We start from the raw sequence: 9,888 nt of genomic DNA on the forward strand, positions 1-9,888 counted from the left end.
AAAAAAAAAAAAAAAAAAAAAAAAAAATTGTTTTATCCTAGGAGATCTTAAAGCATTTTGCCCACATCGAATCTGACCTGGCTTTTCTGGAGATCAAGATTATGTTTTATTAGAGGAAGAAATTGAGGCCCAGATTGATAAAGTGACTGCCTACAGGCACAGAAGTCTATATCTATAGTAGAAGGGAATATGTAGTAGATAGAAAGTAGTACATAGAAATATATGATAGATAGAAAATCTTTGCTACTTTATTTTGTATTTAGATATTTGCACTTTTGTTTTTTTCTTTTTAGATAGGGGCCTCACTTTGTCACTCAGGCTGGAGTGCAGTGGTATGATCATAACTCACTCACTGCAGCCTTGGCCTCTGGGCTCAAGTGATCCCCCCACCTCAGTCTCCCACATCACTGGGACTACAGGTGTGCACCACCATGCCTTGCGAATTTTAAAATTTTTTTTGTAGGGACAGAATCTCACTATGTTGCCCAGACTGATCTCAAACTCCTGGGCTCCAGTGATCCTCCCACCTCGGCCTCCTAAAATGCCAGGATTATAGGCATGAGCCACCTTGCCTGGCCAATATTTGAACTTTCTACTTTACCGAATATGTTTGAGGTCACTAATTTCAGGAACCAAATTTAAGGTATAACGGTTACTGTCATACATCAGAGGCATTAATTATCAAATTTAAATTTCAGGAACTAAGTATTTCAGTTGTCCTTTGCACAGTATTTTCCTTCTGACTTCTAGTTTCAGCTTTTTGTTGTGAACCCAGGAAATCTAAGACAGATCTGCCAGCCTCAGCCTCCCAAAGTGTTGGGATTACAGGCGTAACCCACTGTGCTGGCCAAGTACTGTTATTTTTTCCTGAAGTTTGAGTTGTCTGGCTTCAGTTCCCAGGGTTTAAAGAAAGCACAGCTGAGTTTTCAGTGACTCCAAATTAGGAAAAATAGGGGAATGAAAAGAAGGAAAAAAATTGAAAACATTATTTTGAAAGCTTATAGCCAAAAAAATTAGAATTCCATCCAAACTGTAGAAGCTAATAAAATTGAAACAAAATTAGGCAAGACTAGAATCTAGCAATGGGTATACTGTCGTTTTGAAATATAATTTTTTCTCTCTCCAGTTTCCCTTTTGCTAAAGACAAATCATGGTAGGACTGGTTTGCTTATTATTCTTGGCCTAATTATTTGTACACAGTGCAGCAATAATAATTATTTTTTACATAGGCTTTTAAATGGGCTTTGATTGAACTTTGTTCCATAGGAGGAATCTCAGATAAAATTTTTTTTTTTTTTTTTGAGATGGAGTCTTGCTGTGTCACCCAGGCTAGAGTGCAGTGGCATGATCTCAGCTCACTGCAACCTCTACCTCCTGGGTTCAAGTGATTCTCCTGCCTAAGCCTCCCCAGGACCTGGGATTACAGGCGCCCACCACCATGCCTGGCTAATTTTTGTGTTTTCAGTAGAGACGGTGTTTCACCATGTTGGCCAGGCTGGTCTTGAACTCCTGACCTCATGATCCACCCGCCTCAGCCTCCCAAAATGCTGTGATTATAGGCATGAGCCACCACGCCCAGACATCAGATAAGACTTCTTGAAAGCAGGGCCCANACTAATAAAAACAGCATGAAGCCAATTACATTTGTTTTTCAAAATTTTGTAAATAATCTACAAAGTTTAACCTTGATTATAAAATATAACTTCTGTAAGCCTTTTATAACCTTTAAGGAGTTGGAGGAGTTGGTTAATGCTTTAAGAAAAACTTGTTAATCTGACACAGGGGTCCATGTACTGGTTTTGCATCAGTGTGCCTTTGACACTAATGATTCGTTTATAGAGAAACTGAACTTATTTTATCTTTAAAAATTGGCCTTTACAATCTTATACGCTCTCCTCTTCCACGATAGTTCCTGGCCCTTGAGGAATCAAATAGCTTTAATTGTTTTTTGCCCTGTATTTCAGGAATGCAGTTTATTTTGATTGGCATCTTCCACAGGGCCTGAAGATGAGGCTTTAATTGCTGTCGGTGTTTAAGATTTAGCAGGACTTGATGTCCTTTTTAGACCCAGGAGTTAAAGCCCTCTAACTCAATGTCACAAGGACTTTAAAAGCACATACAGGAAGATACATGGATATAATAACCTTAGTTAAAAAAAAAAAAATTTTTTTTAACCTCAGTTTTTTTCCTAAGCAAAACCAAAACTTAATATTTGGATTTTCTGGTTTGTCCTGAACATCCCTCTTTTTTTTTTTTTGAGACGGAGTCTCGCTCTGTGGCCAGGCTGGAGTGCAGTGGCGTGATCTCGGTTCACTGCAACCTCCACCTCCCAGATTCAAGCAATTCTCCTGCCTTAGCCTCCGGAGTAGCTGGGACTACAAGCGCACGACACCACACCCAGCTAATTTTTTGTGTATTTTTAGTAGAGACAGGGTTTCACCATGTTGACCAGGATGGTCTCGATCTCTTGACCTCCTGATCCACCTGCCTCGGCCTCCCGAAGTGCTGGGATTACAGGTATGAGCCACTGCACCCGGCCTCTTTATTCTTATAACTTTCTTTACATCTCCTTTTGTTTCCTGGTTGTATTTACCTTGTTTTATACATAACCTTTAAACAAGCTTTGAATTAGACAAAACTTGTTCACCTTTTATTTTTTAGCAAGAATATTTTCCTATAATATATATTTATTGGAAAATACCCAAATAATTATCTATTAATATAACTTTATATCTTAAATTATGACCAGTTTTTCTGCAAGTACTTATCCTATTATATTTACCTAATTATTGTAATTGTTTTACTCTGATTATTTATGAAAACTGTGATAGTCGTGATTTAAAGTTATGAAACTGCCATTGAAAGTTATAACTGAGACAGTGAAAAAAGATTTGACCTAACTGACTCCATCTTACTCTTAGCCCCAGGCTGTCCTTGTTCACTCCTGGTCATAGGCCAAACTAACTTTGGGAGGAATTTAGCTTATAGATTAGCTTTGAAACAAAGAGAGTAACAGTCCTTTCCCAAAACAAACCTCCTTATTGTCTGTGCATACTGTCTAAAGCCACAGGATTCGAAGTTATGGTAATCTTACTAAATTCAAGATGCAGCTATTTTCATTAAGCCCATATCAATGTCTTATTTATTAAAAATTACACAAGCAAAGAATCATTCTGTTTTGGGCTGGGCTTATAGTTTGTAACCCCTATGCCAAATTTTGACACCTTATAGTATTTGGCAGGGATAAGTATGAAATTGCTTGATTAATAAATGTAAAACAAAAGAGTGTATACTGGCAAATCTTAAGACATTCCTAATATTACCTTACCAAATAATTTTAAAACTAGCTTATTTTACTTAAGTTACATAAACTTGAAAAAGCATTTGACTATTCTTTTTTAGTATCTGGTTTAAGTGCTTTTATTTTTCTTTAAGCCAATTAATTAGATCTCATATATTTTTAGTAGTGAAACACTGCGTACACAACATATACATACATCTAAAGACATATTAGGCATGCCGATGGATTTATAAAGACCCCCTCTTTTTTTCCTTAGACTTTCATATTCTTGATAACCTGTTTCACAACCCTACACATTTGTCAGCTAAATAGCCTTAAATTTGCACATTAAAGGAAACAGTTCCGGTGAAATCAAATAGCAAAATTTACATCATAATGTACAGAGAGAAAGGTCTGGTGGTGCAGAACTAGAGGGAGATGCTTTTACAGTGCACTTAAAAAAATTTTTTTTAAACAAAGACATTTCTGAGTGTCTTCCTTAAAAACTCAAGTGTAGCCTCTGTTGCAATAACTATTTTAGTCAAAAAATCAGGTGAAAATGGAATTCAGTCAACTAAGAAGAAAAAAAAAACTTTTGCTCAAAAAAAAAGACAAAGTCTTAGGAGAGAAAAAAGAAACAGCTCAAAAACATGAAGGCCTTTTAAATACAAACATGCCCACATGCACACATACACATACACATCTTGGATGTTAACCTTTTAATTAAGCCAACTTTTAACCATTGACCTCCTTTAAAAGAAAAAAAATCTTTTAAAATCTTATTACCGTATTTCAGCTAGGACAAAATGCTGCTAAACTAACAATCATCACACAAATTATACAATTTCTGAGTGCCCTAAGTGTAAGCAGAATTTAACACCAGCTGGTTGTTAATGCTAACTTCAGTCATTTAAAAAGAATTTGCAAGACAGAATCCCAAACCAGTTTCTTACATAATGATGGGTCTCAGGCTGTAGACTGCTCTCTACCATCCTAGAAACAGGAAAAACAAAAACAAAAACAGATCTCATCTTCCCTGTTAGAAGCAAGCTCAAACTCCATAAAGGAATTATCTGCCTTCCATCGACATGGAGGCAGGAAAGCTTGCTTTCCTTGTGTTGGAAGCAAGTAAAACTCCAAAAAAAGAAAAGTTGTAACAGCAAAATAAGCTTCAGATCTCGACCAAATTTTGAGAGATCAGGGATTCTGTGGAGGGGGTGCTCTCAGGCCTCAGCAAATTGTCCTGTTGGTTTGAGCCATAAAGTTAGCTCATGCTGGTACCAAGCACCGACAGGAGATTTGTCAAAGGTCAGGGGCATCTCCACTCAGAATCCACCCCACCTTGAGGTTACCAAAATGTGAACCCTGAAAATCTGAGACAGGTCTCAGTTAATTTAGAAAGTTTATTTTGCCAAGGTTGAAGATGTGCCCATGACACAGCCTCAGTGAGTACCTGTGCCCAAGATAGTTGGGGCACAACTTGGTTTTATACATTTTTGAGAGACATGAGACATCAATCAATATATTAGTTCATTAATTAATCACTAATAATAATTAGTACATTAGTTCAGAAAGGCTGAGACAACTCAAAGCAACACCCCACAACTGGGGGCTTGCAGGTCACAGGTTGGTGAGAAACAGATGGTTGCATTCACTTGAGTTTCTGATAAGTCTTTCCAAAGGAGGCAATCAGAATATGCATCTGTCTCTGTGAGCAGGGGGATGACTTTGAATAGAATGGGAGGCAGATTTTCCCTGAGCAGTTCCCAGCTTGAAAGGGCCCAAGATATTTTCCTTTCAGACTCTCATACCTTTACTCCCTCACTGTATGTGTCTCTCAGCAGCTCTTTTCATTACTCCCTCAAAATATATCCTCTTATTCTAATTTACTTTGAAATTTCTACCTCAGTTTCAGGAACAAATGTATCTTTTCACATTCAGTTATCTCTTACTAAGCTGTTCTCACTCAAACACTCTGAATCTCAATTTATATCTACAGTGTGCAGTGTAACAAAGCAACCAATATGAAGAGTGAACAAGAGGCAATGAATAGGAAAGAGCTGTTTTTCACTATTTGGTATTATTTTCTAATTAAAGCACCTAAATTGAAAAACAACAGTAACAGACTTTCCAGTTGTGTTAGTGTAGGCAAAAAGAGGTAACAGTGTATTTTAAATATTCACAATTGCCTGAAGATAATGTATTTTCACATTGCAATAATGTATGTTAGAGTATTACAGAAGTGTGGCATATGGGTTGATTTTTCAGTATATCCTTCTGTTAATGTTTTTGTTCTTTTCAGGTGGATAAAGTAGAATCCTTCAAATATAGTCAGAGTACTAAGGATAGCCTCCATGCCAAGTACAACACCAAAACCTGTGCCACTGTAGTGGGTGATGATCAATGGGGACACCTGCAGTTGGATGCTACCTCTGTGTACCTGCTCTTCTTAGCACAAATGACTGCCTCAGGTCAGTACAAGGAGAGAAGTGCTGGGAGCCCCTGAGCATGGAGTCTGGGGTACTAATTAATATTCTTTTAAATTGAGGACTAGGAAGGCTGGGGTGGATCTTGAGACAGGTGTTTTTTATTATTTATTAATCCTCAGATATGAGATGGCAAAGAAGGCCTGGGGTTTATTGCTTGTTCTCATACAGTACATTGACAAGCCTGCCAGTTAGTATAAATACAAATTCAATCACCTACTTTATGCTACTATTTATGAATATATTATAAACAAGGCATCTGTCTATAGGCATCTAAATTAAGAAAATTAACTTAGGAATCAGAATCCAAATTTTTAAATTATTGAATACTATATTCTTTTCAGATGGTTCTCTTATTAATTTTGGATGCTTTACCTGAGAAAGGGAAATGTAAGAAACAACTTAATTTCCTTTTATTTCTCCTAAATTGGGGGAGGGCAATGTATCCGATTATACCTAGTTTATAAATGTAATGGGACCTTTGCCAGAGCTTCCTCAACTAATGTACTTCTCAAAATACCAAATTTTTGACATTTTAATTTCTTCATCTTCCAATCGGTTATTGAGCTCCTTGGTACTAAGGGCATCCAGGGTGGGAATTCCCTCAAAATACTCTTCTTCTCCTTTTTTAATAGAAATAAATATTTGATGATAAACCTTTCCTTTATTTCCTCTAGAACACACAGCTCAGAAGCTGAATAGCCTTTTCTCAAAAGTATAAACTAGTTACCCAGATATGTCCTCCTGTTGTAGGGGAGGAGGTTTCTTCCTGAATAAATGTAGTTTTAGGTTTAATTTATTTAAATAGAATGACAGCTATAACTCTATTTCTAATATTATTTTAATACCAATTCTGGAGTTTTGTCTACAAAGCAACAATGTCTGAGTATCTCTTGTAGTTTTCATTTTGAGCCCAGAATGCAAGCAGAAATGTATCAAAGAGGCTTATAGGAGACATAACCATTCATTCAACAATTGTTTATTGATTCCTGATTTAACATTTGATTTTCAGCTCAATCAGCTGAGTTTGATAGGTACTTGGAATAAGGTAGATATTATTTGATCAGGCCTTTTGAGGAATATGTAGAAATTTACAAATCAGAGAAGGGAAGGGGATAGCATGACTATAACATGGAAATTTGAAAGGTACTGGCCATCAAGGTAAGGCTGGATATCTTCTATGGTTAGAGTATAACATGCATCTGGAAAACGACTAACTGTGAAACTAGAAAGTTGGGGCTAGCTATTTGAGGGCCTGTGTACCGTGCTATATAGTTTGGAGTTCAGTCCGTAATCAGTAGTGAGTCATTCAAGGTAAATAATCAAGGAAGTTTCAGATGATTCACTTCAGTAGCAGGAAGATAGATTGGATAGGAAACAAGATTAAGATGGCAAACTAGTTAGAAAGTTAGTGAAATACTTTAAGGCAAGATTGATATAGAATTTATGTAAGGCAGTTACCTTGAGAATGAAAGGGCATATGTGAGATATAAATGGTAGTATGCAAGATCATAGAGTATTTAGTGATGCTCTACACATTTTGAATACTTACAAATCTCAACCTTGGTTAAAAGAGAGGCTTAGACAGAACCTGACTGCAACTTATAGAATGGGGCATGAGGAGCTCCATGGAATCCCCAGCAAAATAACCATAAATGTTGAAAATTATTTTTTAAAAACCAGCCACTTACATTATTGGAAATTGTCTGAAGGACATACAGCAAGTAGAGAAATATTTACTCCAGGAAATCTACCAAGTATTGGTAAAAGCAGTGAGGGAGTGTGGCATTTGAGTCTCAGTCTACTCCCTCCTCCACCCCACCTCAGCATGGCAGAAGCAATATTCAAGGCAGATACAGCCAAGAGCACAATCTCCCCAGCTAGTTCCCAGTTTAGGGACACCGTATCTCCCTGAGGGAGGTAGGTTGTGATCATTTCTCATCCTCTCCAGCTCCATGTTGCAGAAGCTAGTTCAGGCAAGAATAGCTAACAGGCCTGGAGCTCCCCTCCTCCCCAGGAAAAGGCAGGGTGAGAATTAGGCCCTGATCAACCTTGGCCCACTTCACTATGAGGGTGGAGGTTCCCCTCTGGGAGGGGCAAACTAAGAAGATCAAAGGTTACCATCTCTTCCCAGCACTCAATTTGTAAAGCAGGGGTGTCACTACAAAAGAATTGGGCCACTGTTCTCGCCACTAACTCTGGAGGACTGCCACAGAAATTTTGCTGGGGAGAGAGGCAGGCTGTAAGGACATAAAGCTCTGTAGCTTTTCCCAGAGGAATTGACTTAAGAGTGTGAGAAAGTTAAAACCTAAAGGCAATCTCAAAAAACAATGGAGATTTGGGTTCTAAGCAATTAAGAGGAGGCTAGTAGCTCAATAAGAGCAAGAAGCTAAACCATATACTAGCTCAATGGCACATGAACATTTTTCAGGATAGATTATATGGTATACCATAAAACAAGCCTCAATAAATTTGAAAGATTTCAAAATCACACAAAGTATGTTCTATGACCAAAATGGAATGAAATCAGGAACAGAAAGAAATTTAGGAAACTCACAAATATATGGAAATTAAGCAATACACACATAAATGAGCAATGAGTCAAGTAAGAATCACAAGGGAAATTAGAAAATACTTTGAGCTAAATGAAAAAGAAAATACAACATACCAAAGCTTATAGGAAGCAGAGAAAACAGTGCTTAGAGGGAAGTTTATAGCTGTAAACACCAATGAAAAAAAAAAAAAAAAGAAAAATCAGTAACCTAACCTTCCACCTTAAGGCACTGGAAAAAGACAAGCAAACTAAGCCCAAAGCAAAGAGAAATGATGAAGTAATTCGTTAATACAGCAGAAATTAATGAAATAGAAAATGGAAAAAACAGTAGAGAAAATCAACAAAACCAAAAGTTCATTCTTTAAAAAGATCAACAAAATTGACAAATCTTTAGCTACACTGACCAAGAGAAAAAGAGAGAATACTCAAATTACTAAAACTAGGAATAAAAGAGGGGATATCGATACAACCTTAAAAAAATGTAAAGAACTAAAGGGGAATACTATGGACAACTGGTTACCAACAAATTAGATAATTTTGATGAAATGGGAAAATTTCTTGAAAGACAAACTACTGAATCTGACTCAAGAAGCAAAGGAAATCTGAGTAGACGTACTACAATCAAAGAGAATTAGTAATATAAAATCCTTCCACAGAGAAAAGCCCAGGTGCAGATAGCTTTACTGATAAATCTACCAAATAAAGAAGAGAGAACACCAATTCTTTACAAACACTTCCAAAAATAGAAGAGGTGACACTTGCAACCTCATTCTGTGAAGCCATTACTCTGATGCTAAAACCAGACAAAGATATCACAACAAAGTACAATTATAGATCAATATCTCTTATTAATAAAGATATAAAATAAAATACTAGGTAACTGAATCCAGCAATATATTAACACGTTTATATACCTTGACCAAACCATATATATTCCAGGAATGCAAGGTTGTTTTATTATCTGAAAATTAATTAATGCAATACATCATGTCAATGGAATAAAGGACAAAGGTATATTATTGTCTCAGTAGACACAGAAAACATTTGACAAATTCAATACCTTATCATGATAAATACTTGCCAAGTAAAGAATAGAGCAGCATTTTTTCAACCTGATAAATGGCATCTTTGAAAATCCACAGCTAACATGACATTTGATGGTGAAAGAATGAATGCTTTTCCCCTTAGATCAGAATAAGACAAGGACATCAACTCTTGCCACCAGTATCTAAAATTGTACTGGCAGTTTAGCAAGGGCAAAGAGCCAATAAAAGAAATAAAAGGCATCAAGTAAATGAAGGAGTATAATTATCTCCATTTGCAGATGATAGTTCTTACATAGAGAAATCCTAAGGAATTCACTAAAATCTGGAATAAACAAAGTTCAGCAAGGTAACAACATACAAGATAAATATGCAAAATGAATTATATTTCTAAACGGGAGTGAATAACTAAAATGAAATTTAAAAATAATTTCTATTAAAATAGGATCAAAAATGAAATAATAAGGAATAAATTTAATAAAAGAAATATAAAATTTGTACTTTGAAAGATATAAAACATTGTTG

The 9,888-nt window shown here is 36.3% G+C and overlaps 1 protein-coding gene across 1 annotated transcript in view; it reads left to right on the plus strand.

Annotated features, from left to right (window-relative positions):
• Positions 1-5,751, plus strand: part of LOC108520422 (phosphorylase b kinase regulatory subunit alpha, skeletal muscle isoform-like) — a gene marked incomplete at its 3' end in the record, with an annotated part of 16,712 nt that extends 10,961 nt beyond the window's left edge. Inside the window, exon 3 of the mRNA XM_017859796.1 lies at positions 5,583-5,751. Within this exon, the coding sequence (XP_017715285.1) occupies positions 5,583-5,751 (169 nt within the window). The remainder of the gene's footprint in view (positions 1-5,582) is intronic.
• Positions 5,752-9,888: the final 4,137 nt, after the last annotated feature.

The sequence above is a fragment of the Rhinopithecus bieti genome, unplaced genomic scaffold, assembly GCF_001698545.2.
Source record: "Rhinopithecus bieti isolate Rb0 unplaced genomic scaffold, ASM169854v2 scaffold_52231, whole genome shotgun sequence".
Lineage (NCBI taxonomy): Eukaryota > Metazoa > Chordata > Mammalia > Primates > Cercopithecidae > Rhinopithecus > Rhinopithecus bieti.